Source organism: Hylobates moloch, unplaced genomic scaffold (assembly GCF_009828535.3).
Source record: "Hylobates moloch isolate HMO894 unplaced genomic scaffold, HMol_V3 SCAFFOLD_1, whole genome shotgun sequence".
Lineage (NCBI taxonomy): Eukaryota > Metazoa > Chordata > Mammalia > Primates > Hylobatidae > Hylobates > Hylobates moloch.
In genome coordinates, this window is record NW_026652276.1 from 19,119,252 (window position 1) to 19,136,880 (window position 17,629).

General features: G+C 41.1%; 1 protein-coding gene and 1 non-coding gene across 2 annotated transcripts in view; one reads left to right on the forward strand and one right to left on the reverse strand.

Annotated features, from left to right (window-relative positions):
- Positions 1–17,629, reverse strand: part of MOGAT1 (monoacylglycerol O-acyltransferase 1) — a 39,576-nt gene that overhangs the window by 6,605 nt on the left and 15,342 nt on the right. The window contains 4 exon segments of the mRNA XM_032753315.1: positions 9,605–9,804; positions 10,334–10,529; positions 15,393–15,597; positions 16,338–16,518. Coding sequence (XP_032609206.1) covers positions 9,605–9,804; positions 10,334–10,529; positions 15,393–15,597; positions 16,338–16,518 — 782 coding nt within the window.
- Positions 6,865–6,969, forward strand: LOC116809955 (small nucleolar RNA U13). Its single transcript, XR_004370113.1, has one exon. It is a non-coding gene; the product is annotated as a small nucleolar RNA U13 (small nucleolar RNA).

The window sequence follows — 17,629 nt, forward strand, 5'->3', positions numbered from 1 at the left end:
GCTAGAGGTAAAGTTTTGCCTCCCCTACAACACCATGTTTGTGCCCCTAACATTATTTCTTTTAATCTCTTTAATTTTACAATGAAAAATTAAGTTTCCCTTTCTTTATTTTTTTAAATATTTTACGAAATCCCTTACTTAGTCAGTTTTTTGTTTTGTTTTGTTGCTTTTTTTTTTTTTTGAGACAAAGTCTTGCTCTGTTGCCCAGACTGGAGTACAGTGGCTGGAGTGACTGCAACCTCCACCTCCCAGATTCAGTCTGCTTTTTTCCCATCAGAATATAAAAGTGACTTGAAACACAATGGATTACTTTTGTCCTCATGTGGTTTCAAACTAGTTTTATTTAAATAAAAAGCATTCCCTTACCTATCTTTTTTATTGAAAAAAAAGTCAAACCTTCAGAAGGAATACAATAAGCACTTGCCTACCCCCATCTAGACGCAGCAATTTCTAGCATTTTGTGCACATGTGCACACATATGTGTGTATATACATGTGCATTATTATTTCTATTTTTGTGGGGCCATTTGAAAGTAAGTTGTGGACATCAATGATTCAATCATGTGAATCATCCCTAAATATTTCTGCAGTATTACTTAAAAACAAGAGCAATGTCCTATATAACAACATCATTATTATACTCAAGAAATGTAACCTCTTCACAATATTATTTTGTACTTAATCCAAATTCAAACTTTATCAATCACCTCAATATCGTTCACAGTTGTTTTCCCGTCAATCTACAACAGCTGTTGAGTTGTATGTCTCTGAGGACCCCCTCCCTCTGGTCTCTTATGACACTGGTATTTTTAAAGAGTCCAGGCCAGTTGTTCTGTACAATGTCCCACGATCTGGATTCGTCTGATTATTTCCTCATGATCTGACAGATTAACATTTTGGCAAGTTACTTACACAGGGAACTAGAAACACATTTGAAAGCTCTCAACAAGCTGGGCAGGAGGTCTTTACTGCATTTACCAACCTGCATTTGCCTAGCACCTGGAGTCTAGACTGCCTTCCCATGTATCATGACATTTAATCCCCATAATATCCCTGTGAGAAGACAGAATAATTATAACGGTCTCTTCTTTCATAGTTGTAAAGTCTGAGGTTCAGAGAAGATAAATGAAACATTCAAAGTCGCTCAGAGTCAGATCTCAAACCCACACCGCTTCCTTCTGTACATCCAGCTGCTGCATAATAAATGCTTCTTAATGCCAAGATCAATCTCTATGCGGCCAGCACTGGAGCATCAGCCACAAGCCATCAGGGCAGGCCTATGGATGGAAAGAACCCCCTCCTTTCCCCTCCCCTCCCATGCCCACCCCTTTTCTCTCTTTGTCTCTCTCTTTCTTCTTTCTCTTTCCTTCCTTCCTTCCTTTCTTCCCTCCCTCCCTCCTTCCTTTTTTCTTTCTCCTTTCTTTTTTCTTTCTTTTCTTTTCTTTCTTTCTTTCTTTCTTTCTTTCTTTCTTTCTTTCCTCTCTCTCTCTTTCTTTCTTTTCCCTTCCTTCCTTCCCTCTCTCCCCCACCTCTTCCTTTCTTTCTTTCTCTTTTTCCTTCCTTTCTTTCTTCTTTCTTTCTTTCTTTCTCTCTTTTTCTTTCTTTCTGTCTCTTTTGTTCCTTCCTTCCTCTTTTCCTTTCCTTTCCTTCCCTCTTTAATTCCTTCTTTCTCTCTCCTCCTCCTCCTCCCTCTCTCTCTCTTTTTCTCTCTTTCGAGACAGTCTCACTCTGTCACCCAGGCTGGAATGCAGTGGCACGATCTCTGCTCACTTCAACCTCCACCTCCCAGGTTCAAGTGATTCTCATGCCTCTTCTTCCCAACTAGCTGGGATTACAGGCACCCACCACCGCACCCTGATAATTTTTGTATTTTTAGTAGAGATGGGGTTTCACCATGTTGTCCAGGCTGGTCTTGAACTCCTAACCTCAGGTGATCTGCCCACCTCAGCCTCCCAAAGTGCTGGGATTACAGGTGTGAGCCACTGTGCCTGGCCTCCTTCTTTCTTTTTAAAATTTTATGACACTTATGGAGGCAAAGGAACCCACTTCTTACTCGTATTTTTGTATTTTTCCAATGCTGTCATAAGAATAAAAATGAAATATCACACCCATAGTTAGAAGATGGGCTCAGGAGTTAACAAAAACTCAGTGAGAGCCTTGAGGCTGGAAGAGATGGGATGGGGGCCCTTTCTGTGCCACAGGCAAACATAGTTGATGAGCCTGTCTGCGTGTGTATAATTTGATGAATCTAACATCGGGAGGAGGGAAAGCCCTTCTTTATGGCAAAATGTCAACTAATAAATATAGAAGGAATGCTGGAATCAGAAATTTGCCAGTTTGCAACCATGACCGCAAGCACTGATTTAGGCACAGATTATCAATGGGTATTAAAGCCATCAAGTAAAATGTGATGAGAGACGGGATAATTTTACACTTCTCTAGGTACCACTACTCCCAGGTTATTTGTTAATAATGAAGAGAAAATGGGCCCGAGCTGGGTGGCTCATGCCTGTAATCTCAGCACTTCGGGAGGCCGAGGCGGACAGATCACCTGAGGTCAGGAGTTTGAGACTAGCCTAGCCAACATGGCGAAACCCTGTCTTTACTAAAAATACAAAAATTAGCTGGGTGTGGTGGTGGGTGCCTGTAGTCTCAGCTACTTGGGAGGCTGAGGCAGGAGAATCGCTTGAACCCAGGAGGCAGAGGTTGCAGTGATTCGAGATTGCGCCACTGCATTCCAGCCTAGGTGACACAGCGAAACTCCTGTCTCAAAAAAAAAAAAAAAAAAAAATTACAGTGAAACAGGCCTAATGAAATCCTAATTTGTTTATGCACAAATGTTTCTTGAGCTCCTACTCTGTGAGTACTAGGAATATACAGAGAACAAACAAGCCGAAATCCCTGTCCTCGTGGGGCTCTGTGATACGGAAACAGAAAATGCAATGTTCCTCCAAGGAACTGCAATGCTTTACATATTTTTCTGAAAGTCTAAATTTATTTCAGTTGTCCTTCCTGGTAATCATGATGGATGTGACATTTAAACCAGTTTTTCTCAATTATTATATAATGAATACAGTATCAGTGACCATTTTATTATAGTATGATAAAGTGATAATAGCATTCAGAAAATTGCATACTATTTCCAAAGTGTGTAAGGAAAAATATATACAGTAGGAACTTCTTTACAAATTATGCCCACTGAGAATGTTCATTAGCAGGGAAGAGAGGATTTTGATGAAGGATGCATAGAAACCTAATGGTTTAGCAAGATATGGCATAAGAAAATATGTAGAGAGGGTAACCGTGACCTGAATATGTCACTTTGCACTTAGTAAGAACATATTTTTCAGAGGATTTAATGACTAGGACATTAACAGACAAAACAATCATGGTGTTAGTGAGAATCTCTAAAGCTGAAATGAACAAACACTCTGGTTGTGGTCACTGAGGATAGTGGTGTAAAAAGTGTGTGGGAAACTATTTTTTTTGAGACAGAGTCTCTCTCTGTCGCCCAGGCTGGAGTGCAGTGGTGCAATCTCGGCTCACTGCAAGCTCCGCCTCCCGGGTTCACGCCATTCTCCTGCCTCAACCTCCCGAGTAGCTGGGACTACAGGTGCCCGCCACCACACCCAGCTAATTTTTTTTTTGGTAGAGATGGGGTTTCACCGTGTTAGCCAGGATGGTCTCGATCTCCTGACCTTGTGATCCGCCTGCCTCGGCCTCTCAAAGTGCTGATTACAGGTGTGAGCCACTGCGGCCAGCCGTGGGAAACTATTAAAGGATGAAGAATCCAGGCTTCTCTGGACACCTGTGAGAGGATTTAGCTAAGGCAATGATTTAGGATGAATCCAACTAATACTGAGTGAGTTGATGTTTATCTTATGATGTAAGGTAGCGCTTACATAAGTTAATAAAGTAGGAGAGAGAGCAGAGGGACCACAAAATAACTTGCCGCTCTGAGATGTTGCCTGAATCCTTCCTGGGGTAGGACAGGGAGAACTCACGTCAGGGAGTCAGCAATGAAGCCACACTGCATTTCAAGTGCATGATTTAAAATAGAAAGGAACACAGTCATTTACATCACTGTTTCAGCCTTATATTGTGCTTTATTCTCTGTGGCATTTGATTGACACATGGCTTTACTTTTTATGGAATTGTAAATGTTCTATCCTCCACTTGTGTTTTTTCAAGTAAATGAAAGTCTTTAAATACAGGCTTGAGGGTCTGGTTCACACAAATCGAGATGCTCTACATTACTGACTCCCATTCTTATACCTTAAGATCATAGCAGCTGAGTCTTTATGAAACATATACAAAACATATTCTTAGCTTGAGTTTTTAAATGTTTGAAACAACAACGGGGTATTGAGGATGATACAGACTACTAATCATTGTAACTGTTTGCAGGGTAAGTAGAGGGAGGGACTGAAGCAGTTTCCCCCTTTCTGAATGTTTAAGAGAAGCACATTGGACAAGTATGAGTGAAAACAAGTTAATACAGTTGCAGTTTTCCAGTCTTGACCACTAATTCAGATTCAGTAATTCCATTCGACCCTTGACTGATGATTATTTGTCAGTAGAGGTATAACGGGGCGATATCAAATGGCAAACCATTTAAAAAATAAAAAAGCTTAACTAGGTGACAAGTGCAATCATTTAAGTCAACAGACTACACTTGCTTTCAGCATCAACAGCTTATTTCATATGAGCATATGGTTACATTTCATTAAACTTTTAGTTCCTAATATCATGCCTTACAATTTCCTTTATATCATCCCCAAAGCTAACAATAGTACTTTGCACGTAAAAGATCAAAAATGGTTAGTGAATATTATGCCAAAAAAGGAACCAGCTTATCTTGAACAATACCATTGCAAACTTAAATCTATCTCAATATTCCCATTACCCTAACTGATCAAGTCTGTTAACATTCCATTGTATTAAATATGGCATTTAAGAATAATGTCATGTGAAATCCATTTCTGCTCCAGTTTTTCAGTTAACACCAGCTCTCAAATACTCAGCAAGACACCATCTCATAAAAGGAAGAAATATTAAGAAATATCTCCCAACAGAAGCCCGGCGCGGTGGCTCACGCCTGTAATCCAGCACATTTAGGAGGCTGAGATGGGTGGATCACAAGGTCAGGAGATCGAGACCATCCTGGCTAACACAGTGAAACCCCGTCTCTACAAAAAATACAAAAAAAAGTAGCCGGGCATGGTGGCGGGCGCCTGTAGTCCCAGCTACTCAAGAGGCTGAGGCAAGAGAATAGCCTGAATCCAGGAGGCGGAGCTTGCAGTGAGCAGAGATTGCGCCACTGCACCCCAGCCTGAGTGACATAGGGAGACTCCATCTCAAAAAAAAAAAAAAAAAGAAGAAATATCTCCCAACAGGTAAAATCTCCTCAAGCCCAGAACATGAAGCTTGCAGAAAGTCTGAAGCATGTGGCTGAAAAACTCTGTCACGAGCTCTGCAACAAAGCTGGAGTACACAGGTGCAACCCATGTCCAGAAAAATAGAAGGTGTATGGGGACAAATGCTACCAGTTCTATAAAGATAGCAAAAATTGGCCGGGAGCGGTGGCTCACGCCTGTAATCCCAGTACTTTGGGAGGCTGAGGCAGGCAGATCACAAGGTCAAGAGATCAAGACCATTCTGGCCAACATGGTGAAACCCCGTCTGTACTAAAAATACAAAAATTAGCTGGGTGTGGTGGCGCACGCCTGTAGTCCCAGCTACTTGGGAACCTGAGGCAGGAGAATTGCTTGAACCTGGGAGGCAGAGGTTGCAGTGAGCAGAGATCGTGCCACTGCACTCCAGCCTGGCGACAGAGTGAGACTCTGTCTCAAAAAAAAAAAAAAAAAAGCGAAAGTTGGCAAAAATGTAAATATATCTGCATTGCTAAGAACTCTACCATCCAAAGATAAACACAAGAAATGCTGGAGTTTGCTGTGTCTCAAAGCTACTCTGAGTTTTTCTACTCTTATCGGACAGGGCTCTTCCACCCGGGCAATGGCAAGGCCTGGCTGTGGAAGGATGGAACTCCTTACTCTTCTGAACTCTTTGATACTGTAATAGATGGCACTACCCTAAGAAGCAGAGGCTGTGTGACCATCCTCAATGGAAAGCCTTTCTCCAAGAACTGCTGAGAGTTGAGGTGGTATGTGTGTGAGAGGAGGGTGGCAATGGTGAAGCCAGAGACCCTGCATTAGCCTCCCTGAACCATTAGGTGAAGGTGATTGACTCTCCAGCTGCAACTACCCACAACAGAGTAGGAAAGTGAGGCCAATGCAAGGGCTACTTGAGACGCTGGGAAGTGGAACATGAGCAGGAAAGACTATCTCTCTGACTAGTACAAGATGGGATCTCATGTTTCCTGTTCAGGATCACCAGCATTTCCGAGATAGGGTCCATACACATATTTACCAGTCACAAGAAGTCCTATTTATATGCCACCAACCAGCCTCAGAAATCCATAATGTTATCTACCTTCTTGGTTTAGAGATAACATTTAGCTTTCTTTCTTCTCAACATCTAATGTCACCTCCCTGTTTCCATGTCACCCTTACACTTGGGGGATTGAGAAACTTTTTGAAGTAGAGGAAATACATGGAAGTAACATCTTTTGTCCTGACGGTCAACTAGTCCATGAGAAGTTAGCAATCACTCCCCAGATTGTACCACCATATGCACAAGGAATCCTTATTTTGTTTCAGTTCATGCTATTCACTTTCCAATCTCTCACTAAAAACCCCATTTGCTATGTCTATGGCCTGCTTCCCTACAGGGATGTCTCTTGTCATAAGAATCTCAATGTCTTATAAACGTATGTTCCTGTGTCCATTAAGAGTCTGATAATTCGGCCCTTCTATAGTTCATGAGCATGATGATTGCGTGCTCATGGGCACATGTGAGATATGCCACACTCTGAACCTTGTCACAACGTCGGCACATTACCCATCTGACCTGAAGGAAAAAAAAAAGATTCTGTACAGGCAGTGGCTCACGCCTGTAATCCCAGCACTTTGGGAGGCTGAGGCGGGTGGATCACCTGAGGTCGGGAGTTCAAGACCAGCCTCGCCAACATAGCGAAACTCTGTCTCTACTAAAAATACAAAAAATTAGCTGAGTGTGGTGGTGCATGCCTGTAATCCCAGCTACTTGGGAGGTTGAGGCAGGAGAATAGCTTGAACCTGGGAGGCGGAGGTTGCAGATCATGCCACTGCACTCTAGCCTGGGCAACAAGAGTGAAACTCCATCTCAAAAAAAAAAAAAAAAAAGATTCTGATAATTGTTTCCCTTCCACAGGAATTTCTCCCAGGAAAGAAATATCCCCAACTCATTTCCATATCAGAATTACTCTCTTCAATATGCCCTTCAGAGAGATTGAAAATCAGAAAATAAGTCACTCTTCATGTGCATCTGTAATAGTTTGATTTCAGTTCCTATTTTCTTCCATTTGACCCACATTTATACCTTTCAGATACTCAAGATTTAATAATAATAAACGTAAATACTGTGAAAAAAATAATGTCATGTGATTGCACATTAAATGGAAAGCACTTATAAACTGATGGTAGTAAAATCCTAGCCTAGCGAAACAGACCTAAAACAATATTTGAGTATATTTGAATTTTACTTAATGGGCTATCCATGGTGAACATATTACTTCCAGCTTCATAATAAGTTTATAGTTTTAGTAATTCTGCTATTAGTGCCTGGCTCAGCACGTTCTCATTTTAGCTCTCCAATCCTCTTCCAATCTGAGGAGCTAAATACTTTGCTCCTGAGTTTTTTGTTTTTGTTTTTGATTTTCTGAGCTAGAGTCTTGCTCTGTCACCCAGGCTATAGTGTCATGGCACAATCATAGCTCACTCCAACCTCCAACTCCTGGGCTCAAGTGCTCCTCCTTCCACAGCCTCCCAAAGCACTGGGATTACAAGCACATGCCATGGTGCCCCACTAATTTTTAAAATTTTTAGTAGAGATGAGGTCCAGCTTTGTTGCCAGTCTGGTCTCGAACTCCTGGGCTCAGGCATTCCTCCTGTCTCAGCCTCCCAAAGTGCTAGGAATACAGGTGTGTGCCACCACACTTGGCCAACTCCTCAGTATTTTTATCAACATGGTCTTCACCCTCCTCCCTCAACTGGATTCTCCCAAACATGCAGCTTTTTAAAATAAAATGAGTCTAACTAACAGTCAGAATCGACAAGGAATGCAAATAAATCAGCAAGAACAAAACAAACAATCCCATCAAAAAGTGGGCTAAGGACATGAATAGACAATTCTGAAAAGAAGATATACAAATGGTCAACAAATATATGAAAAAATGCTCAACATCACTAATGATCAGGGAAACGTAAATCAAAATCATAATGTGACACCACCTTACTCCTGCAAGAATGGCCATAATCAAAAATTCAAAAAATAATAGATGTTGGTGTGGATGCAGTGAAAAGGGAACACTTTCACACTGCTGGTAGGAATGTGAACTAGTACAACCACTAGGGAAAACTGTAGACATTCCTTAAAGAACTAAAAGTAGAACTACCATTTGATCTAGCAATCCCACTACTGGGTATCTACCCAGAGGAAAAGAAGTCATTATACAAAAAATATACTTGCACACACATGTTTATAGCAGCACAATTTGCAGTTGCAGAAATATGGAACCAGCCCAAATGCCCATCAATCATTGAGTGGATAAGGAAAAATTGTGATATATATATATATATATATACATATATATATATATATATAAACATCATGGACTACTACTTAGCCATAAGAAGTAATGAAATAATGGCATTTTCAGCAACCTGGATGGAATTGGAAACCATTATTCTAAGTGAAGTAACTCAGGAATGGAAAACCAAACATATGTTCTCACTCATAAGTGGGAGCTAAGCTATGAGGACACAAAGGCATTAAGAATGATGCAATGGACTTTGGGACTTGGGGGAAAGAGTGGAAGAGGGGTGAGGGATAAAAGACTACATATTGGGTAGGGTATACACTGCTCCAGTGATGGGTGCACCAAAATCTCAGAAATCACCACTAAAGAATTTATTCATGTAACCAAACACCACCTGTTCCCCAAAAAGCTATTGAAATAAAAAAAAAATAAGTCTATAGCAGAATAGCAGAATATATATAAAATAGCTAGCTGCAAAAAAAAAAAGCTTTTGCTATAGAAACTGATGCCTATGTGAACTGAACATAATGAGGACACTTATCACACAGAAATGTTCATCTATCTATAAACTCTGATATAACTTGTCATCAAAGAATTGCTATGCTATAATCGGCTGGCACAGAGAAATAGATTCATTATAGAGTATTAGAAACTTTATTTTGAAAATTGGATTTTACTTGTAGTGCAATAGCAGTATTCTTGAAAGTAATCAATTCCTATTCTAGTGGAAAATGTAGTCATTTCATAAATAAAAGGAATACCAGAAACAAAATTCAAATAACATCTACAGGATTATTATTTCAGGAAGTTCTTACTCAAAGTCACTTCCCTTGCATTAGCACCTCAATCAATAACAAGAAACATTGCTTAAAGTAAGCTAATAGTTGTAGTCATTTTATGTACATACCAACAGTGTGGATGGCTTTCCTATAGGGCATTAGGCCAAAATTGTACTGAAAAACTCCCCTGGCATGAAACAGGGGCAAAGCAAACCCCATGATCTTCTGTAGTTTATTTTGAACAGTTCTAATCCATGACCCTTCAGGGTTGTCAATTTGTTTAAACAGTTCATTTTCACCAAAAGAAAACACTGGGACCAGAGAGGCGCTGCAATAACAAAGGGGACGTGTGAGAATTTTCAATGAAAAGGATTCAAATAATTTATTCTGTTTAGCTGACTCTTGCAAAGAATTCTGAAAAAATTTTTAAATGTGCCCAAGCCTTCCTATATTGCTAACTTCACGTTCATTGAAACTGTCTTAAACTTGATTTTCTTTAGGGAGGAATTTCAGCAGGCTAGTCATTGATGGGATTTTATTCTATAGAAAATCAGGGTTCCAGGAAACTTCTCTTTTATCTATAGCTTTGGCCACTGTTGATTTGGCTGGAAAATTATACTATGTATAGAATGTTGGTGTTTGTTGTTGTTCTTGTTGTTTTGCTTTTAGAGTTAAGTTTAATTGCTGAATGTCATGGCATTGAGCTACTGTAGCAAAAAGGTCATATTCCATTCCCCAAGAACATCCACACCTGCTTTTACTGTCAGATCGATTTGGAGGAGGTCTTTAAGGGCTAGAAAATCACCCTACTTCTTTTTGGTTTGTTTAATAATGTCTTAACTTTTCTGACCCCCTACTTTATACAAAAAGCCACTTATCCATGGATCAAAGCAATTTTAACAAATCCTTTCCGCTGGCAGATGAACAGAGTGAACTTTCCAGGATGGGCATCCAGTGATTCTTTTGCACCCCCAAGGACAATGACAGAGATGTTTCCACCTCCCTCCTTGCTTACCACGTAGGACATACTTTTCTTGGAAACCGAAACTAGCCCTTAGTGAATAAAACAAAAAGTGTAACTAGTTATCCTTTTTAAAAAAATTACAATGTTTTATCCTAATACTCCTTGACAATAGGAAACATTTAACAAAATTTCCTACACTGCTTACCTTTGGAGCACTTTGTAAGTTTGTAATTTTTCATAGCCAAATCTTTAGTAATGTGTTCTATTAATAAGTTAACATTTTGGCAGGTAATGGGCTAGGTCTTTAGAATGTCATTCAGTCATTACTAGGTCTACCACTTGTTTGTTTAGGTAGGTTGTGCACTGCTGAACTCTAGAGGACACCATTTATATTGCATTCTAAGTAAAAGGATCCCCTGCCCCTAGAGTTGTTCAGTGCACAACCTGCACAGCTGTATGTGGTGGCCTTGATATTTATCCTGGCAAATTTTTACACAGAACCAAAAAGTATATTCTCCAGGAGGCTGCAGTGGATTTTCTGAATATACAATGGCCCATTTTCAGATATTCTATATGGATCATTATTTTCCAAACCTGGATTTATAATATAAATGTGATATCGTTTGGCTGTGTCCCTGCCTAAATCTCATCTTGAATTGTAACTCCCACAATTCCTTCATGTTGTGGAAGGGACCAAGTTGGAGGTAACTGACTCGTGGGGGCAGGTCTTTCTCATGCTGTTCTTGTGAACAGTCCTACGAGATCTGATTGTTTATAAAGAGGAGTTTCCCTGCACAAGCTCTCTCTTTGCCTGCCACCATCCATGTAAGACATGACTTGCTCCTCCTCGCCTTCCACCATGATTATGAGGCCTTCCTAGCCATGTAGAACTGTAAGTCTTTCAAACCTCTTTTTCTTCCCAGTCTCAGATATGTCTTTATCAGCAGTGTGAAAACGAACTAATACAAAATGGTTAAAAAAAAAAAAAATCAAGACATTTGACAACCTAGATCACTTGCCAGATCTCTACATGTGTCCGATATGTATAGTCTGACTTTGGTAAATTGTTCATTTAAAACAGTTAGATAATTGTTCGGTCTCTATTTCAGGCTTTCCCATGTAAAAATAACTTAAAAGATTCCTTTTCAGATTTCACATGTTCTACATACTCTTGGAGGAAAATGTAGGAAAGAATAAAGAATAAAAATACAAACCAATCTTGAACTACATTTCAGAAATAATCACTTTTTAATGTCTTATGTTTCTTTCCATTCTGGTTTTATCCATTTTTATTTAGTCATAACAGAATGTGTTAGACAGGCTTTATAAAGACATAGCATATCTCATCTCTTGAAGAAAATGGTATGCTAATTTTACTCTGGGTTTCTATTATGGGAGGAATTATGACAAGATTCTAAATGACCAACTGCCCTCTTAAGAGGCAGAGGATGCTGGGTTAGAGGTAGAGAGCCTGAGCCTGCCTAGATGGGTTTGAACCTTCACTGAGGTCAAGGCATGCCATTCTGCTCTGTGTGAACTTGAGTGAGAGTTGGGTGCATCTCTTCCACCAGGAAGAGGGCCTCTTGGGTTTCCATACCTCTGGCTCTCCTAGCTTGCCTCTGGCCACTTCTCAGTTTTCCCTCAGGTTCCTTGTCTTCAGGCCATCCTTCAATGCTGCTATTTCTTAGGGGTCCTTCCTTGTCTCTCTTGTCCTCTAACCTCATCTACACCCATGGATTCAACTACCATTTATGTGTGCTGAGTTCTCCCAAATCCATCTGTCAGGAGATCTTCCTCCTAAGGTTCCAGGCCCATATCTCCAAATGCCCAATTGACATCTCTACATTGACAGCTCTAAGACACCTCAAACTACACGTCTCCAAACCAAATGCATTAAATTCTCCCTCAAAGTTATCCCCCTCTTCCAACATTATTTATCAAGGTGAATGGGACCATAATCTATCTGGTCAAAACACAACTTCTTCCATATGTAGCCACTTTCTCCTTTCTTAGCCACCACATTGACTGATCATTCATTCATTTAAAAGCATTTATTGAGCACCTGCTACTGGCCAGGTACTGGGCTAGATATTGATAATAATGACAAAATACAGTTACTGCCTTCATGAGGATGAATCTATCACTAAGTCTTAGAGACTGTATCAGCTATTTTTGATATTAATCTCCTCTTCTGTATCCAGTGCTATTGCCACTGATAGCTTAGCCCTTATCACCTCTCCCTTCATCACTCAACAGGCCCCTTCCATCATCAGTTTCCAGGCCTACCTGCCTGTAACCACATTCTAAGCTGCTGCCTGAATTATCTTTCTATCACACCAAATCCATCAGATCCCTCCTTTGCTCAAAATCCCTCCAAGTTCCCCATGGCTTATCTACAAGATAAAATCTAAAGTCCTCTGTAAGGTATATAAGGCTGTTGTGATCTGATTCTGCTACCTGTCCAGCCTTAAGGGGTAAACAGAAAGAAGCATGAACCTGAAACACAGTTGGCTCTGGCTGACACCTGACAGGTATAGATACACCCAAAATGGGACAAGAGGAATGGGTTGGAGGTGGGATTTAGAAGGACTTACGGATGCAGAATCCTATTGGGTAAGAGCAAAACAGACTGCTGTCAGCAAAGGCCCTCTGAAGCCCTATGGTTCCTTAGTACGTGAGGTCTGGTGCCTATGTCTGTCAGTCTTTCACACCCAGAGAGGCAGCCACTTGGGCAGGCACAGTGGAGAGGGGCAGCCTTGGACCAAGGGCTGTCCCAGGAAGCTGGTTCTGGGAAGTATAGATAATTCTTTAGACTTAGAGACAAGGATAGTCCAAACCTCCACTGGCTGAAAGTTTGAATATTTCTATTTACCTTTTAAGGAACTGAAGGTTGTACCACAGAAAAGAATTCATGATGTCAGAAACCAGTGATTGCTGGGCGCAGTGACTCATGCCTGTAATCCCAGCACTTTGGGAGGCCGAGGTGGGCGGATCACCTGAGGTCAGGAGTTCTTGACCAGCCTGGCTAACATGGTGAAACCCCGTTTCTACTAAAAATACAAAAAATTAGCCGGGCGTGGTGGTGCACGCCTGTAATCCCAGCTGCTCGGGAGGCTGAGGCAGGAGAATCACTTGAACCAGGGAGGCAGAGGTCGCAATGAGCCAAGATCACACCATTGCACTCCAGCCTGGGCAACGAGAGCGAAACTCTGTCTCAAAAAAAAAAAAAAAAGAAAGAAAAAGAAACCAGGGTTGCAAACAGGTTTCCTCTCCAAAGCCAACTCTAGTAAGCTGCAGTGGCTGTAGGGGCACTATACGGAGAAAGACTCTAATGGAGTATTTGTGTCTGATAAGGCTATGGAGAAGGGGGTACCTACATCTCTTGTGCCATGAATTTACCAAACCTGCTCTTAACTATACAACTCAAACTCACCTGCGGCAATGCTTTGAATAAGCAAACAGTACATTTTAAATATATTTCTGTGCTTTTGTGAAATTTAAACATTTTTCTCTGTAATTGTCTTCCTTATATAAAACTCTAACACAAGGTATAAAAAACAAGGAAGAGAAGTAATTCCTCCCCACCCCACCTTTGATGGTTAAGAGGGGGTTAGTGCACCCTCTGCAGACCAGATGCCGGATCTTCCGGTACCTTGGAGGGTTTAGTGCGCCCTCTAGTGTGCCCTCTGGACCAGGCTGGACTCTGAAAACAGAAACAGAACCTGAAAACTCAGCCGTGAATTCTGGTCCTTGGGTGCTTAGTGATATCCTACTAGGTATATAATGACAATAGTGACTTGAGAAATTAATAGACGTAATGAATATCTAGAAGACCGTGAACAATTCCTTTTTTTCTTTCTTTTTTGAGACGGAGTCTCACTCTGTCGCCCAGGCTGGAGTGCAGTGGCAAAATGTTGGCTCACTGCAACCTCCACCTCCTGGGTTCAAGCAGTTCCCCCACCTCAGCCTCCTGAGTAGCTGGGATTACAGGTGCCCACTACCATGCCCTAATTTTTGTATTTTTAGTAGAGACGGGGTTTCACTATTTTGGCAAGGCTGGTCTCGAACTCCTGACCTCAAGTGATCCAGCCCACCTCGGCCTCCCAAAGTGCAGGGATAACAGGTGTGAGCCACTGCTCTTGTCTCTTTTTATTTATTTTTTTAATTGTGATTGGGTCTCGCTCTGTCACCCAGGCTGGAGTGCAGGGGCACCATCTCCAGTCACTGCAGCCTTGACCTCCCAAGCTCAGGCGATCCTTCCACCTCAGCCTCCTGAATAGTTGGTACTACAGATGTGTGCCACCATGCCCAGCTAATTTTTGCATTTTTTGTAGAGACAGGGTTTTGCTATGTGGCCCAGGCTGGTCTCAACCTCCTGGGCTCAAGAGATCTGCCCACCTCAGTCTCCTAAAGTGCTGGGATTACAGGTGTGAGCTACCAAGCCTGGCCTGGACTCTTATTTCTGAGCCAAGTTATTTTTAATCTAGGAAGACAGCAAGGTGAATATGTTTAGTTTTATCACTGCTGTTACTTCAAGACACAATGAAAGACATTTTCCATTTCTAGTATTCGTAACAGCATGCATGGTGCCTCTCCAAGGGTGTGAGTTGTCACTTACTTGATCCATGATTTCTTTTTCTACATCTGAATACACAAACTGTGTTCATTACTTTATTTGATCATTGTGTTAATATTCATTGAACATTCCTATGTTCCAGGCACCATGCTGGATACTTGGGATGGAACAGAAAAGAAGACATAGTTTGTGTTTCTGGCACTTACAGTCCAGTGGGGGAGGGCAGGAAACACCCAGACACCATAGGAAGTGCCAGATGAGGATAAAACAGGTTTTACTCTAAGAGACCATAAACACACATGGGCCTGGGAGGGAATGTTCTGTGTGCTCCCGCTACCCCAAAGCACTGTGGAAACAGTGATCTGCCATCACTTACTAGCACTCTTCACATATTCTCGGAAGACAGGACACCAGAACCAAAGTGGCAGCACGTGAAGATATGAACTAAAGCCAGGAAACAGGTCCTCGAAGTTGGAATAATTTATAGAAAAATTCCCAAAGGCTCCAACTGCCATTATTCCATGGGGGTGAAACCCAAATATATAGTTGTGACTTGGATCCAAATCTTGAGTTTTGATGAGCTACAGCACATTCATATTGAGATTTAAAAAGAAAAGAAAGTTCCCTTATTATTTTCCAATGAGAAACAAAAGGACTAGTTTTTATGTCAAGAGAAAATGGAGAACATGACTCATTTTTGTTCCTTGGGTTGGAGCTGTTTCCAAATTTCGAAACTATCTTCTGAGCCCAGATCCCTTTATATATAGCCTTCTAGATTTTGTCAAGTCAGCTTACAGTTCATTTAGTAATTGGAACCAAATTGCAGCCTTTCTCCCTGCTATGGTTTGAATGTGTCCCTCAAAAGTAAGTGTTTAAAAACTTAATCCCCAACGCAACAGTGTTGGGAGGTGGGGCCTAATGAGGGGTAATTAGGAATGAAAGCAGAGTGAATGGATTAATGCCATTATCACAGAAGTGGGTTTGTTATCTTGGGAGTGAGTTCCTTATAAAAGAATGAATTCAACCCCCTCTTGCTCTTTCTTGCCCTCTCCTGCCCTTCCACCTTGCGCTATGGGCTGATGCAGCAGGAAGGCTCTTGCCAGATGCCAGCATCTTTGGTACTGGCCTTCCTAGCCTCCACAACTGTGAGGAAAAAATTTGTTTTCTTTATAAATTACCTAGTCTTTGGTATTCTGTTACAGCAGCACAAAACAGACCAAGACATCCCCTCTGAAAAAGAAGCTTGAGATACATGTGATGAAAACAAATTTCCTCTCTTCTCCTAACTCAAAATAATACTTTATAAAACAACTATACTCACGTGAATTGGAAAATAGTCCTTAAAGTGTTTCCAAAGAGTCCAATTTTTGATCCAGCTGGATCTCCTGCCTCCTCGCTCTGGGGTATGCCAGTCAAAGTAAAGCCACGTCAAATAAGGGATGTAAAGGAACCAATAGTTGTGTATGATCAGCATCGCAGTGATTTCAATGGAATTTGGCCCTGTAAGAAAAGAAAAAGTCTCATAGAATCAGAGTCTGTTAGTATCTGCTCACTGTAGTGGCCCATGGCAGGGGGATTAATACATACAAGATATGTTAAACTGAGCCTCAGTTCAGGTAAGGTAATAGAACAAGACAGTGATGACACAGTATTATTTAACATTTATTGGATGTTTACTATATGCCAAGCATTGTGTTATGGACCCTGCCAAGGTATTTTTGTTTAATCCTCATATAGCCACATACCAATAAAGTAGCCACAGTACTCTTTATTTTTGAAGGGGGAGGTGGAAGGAATGGGTAGAGGAAACACTGAGCCATAATGTTCTTTTTAAAAGAGAAAATGGAAGCTTCTAGAGGGGTTAAGTGAGTTGCCCAAGCCACACAGAATATAAGTGGTTGATCTGTCTGATTTTAAGGTCTAACTACTTAGTCATAGCTTTACATTGCCTCCCCTATGTGAACATATGGAAGAATCATCACCAACAGGAGGGATGTAGAGAATTTCCTACCACAGGAAATTCTATCTTCCTACCTTGGACCGAGCAGCCATTATTCATGTGCCCACAAAGAGGGCACATTCTAGCAACAAACTTCATTTTCAGGAACTCTACTGTCAGAGACAGAAATAGCAAAGGTGGGACTCTTCAGATCTTAGCATGCATCACTTCTTGCAACATTTGATAATGAGAGAGCAATCCTAATTGTTTATGCACCTAATAACATAGCTTCAAAATACATGGGGCAAACACTGTCAAAACTTGACTTGGGTGGTAGTGACAAGAATGGTTACCTTCAAGTAACACATGAAGCTCAGCTATACATTTTTCAAATGTCTATGTTATATACTACAATTAAAAAATTATGAAAAGAGAAACATGCTAACAAGAGAAAGAGAATGTACATGAAGACATAAAGCCTGGCACATAGTAAATCTTCACTGAATGTCAGCTACTATGACTTTAAGGAATGCTGTTGCTGCTTTCTCTTCTATAACACACTGCAGTCTCCAATCTAGGGCTCATTTCCACCCCCAAACTCTTATCTACTGCCAGTCAACTTTGTTAAAGACAACCCTGTCCCCAAATGATCCACCAAAGTATCTGAGAAAGAG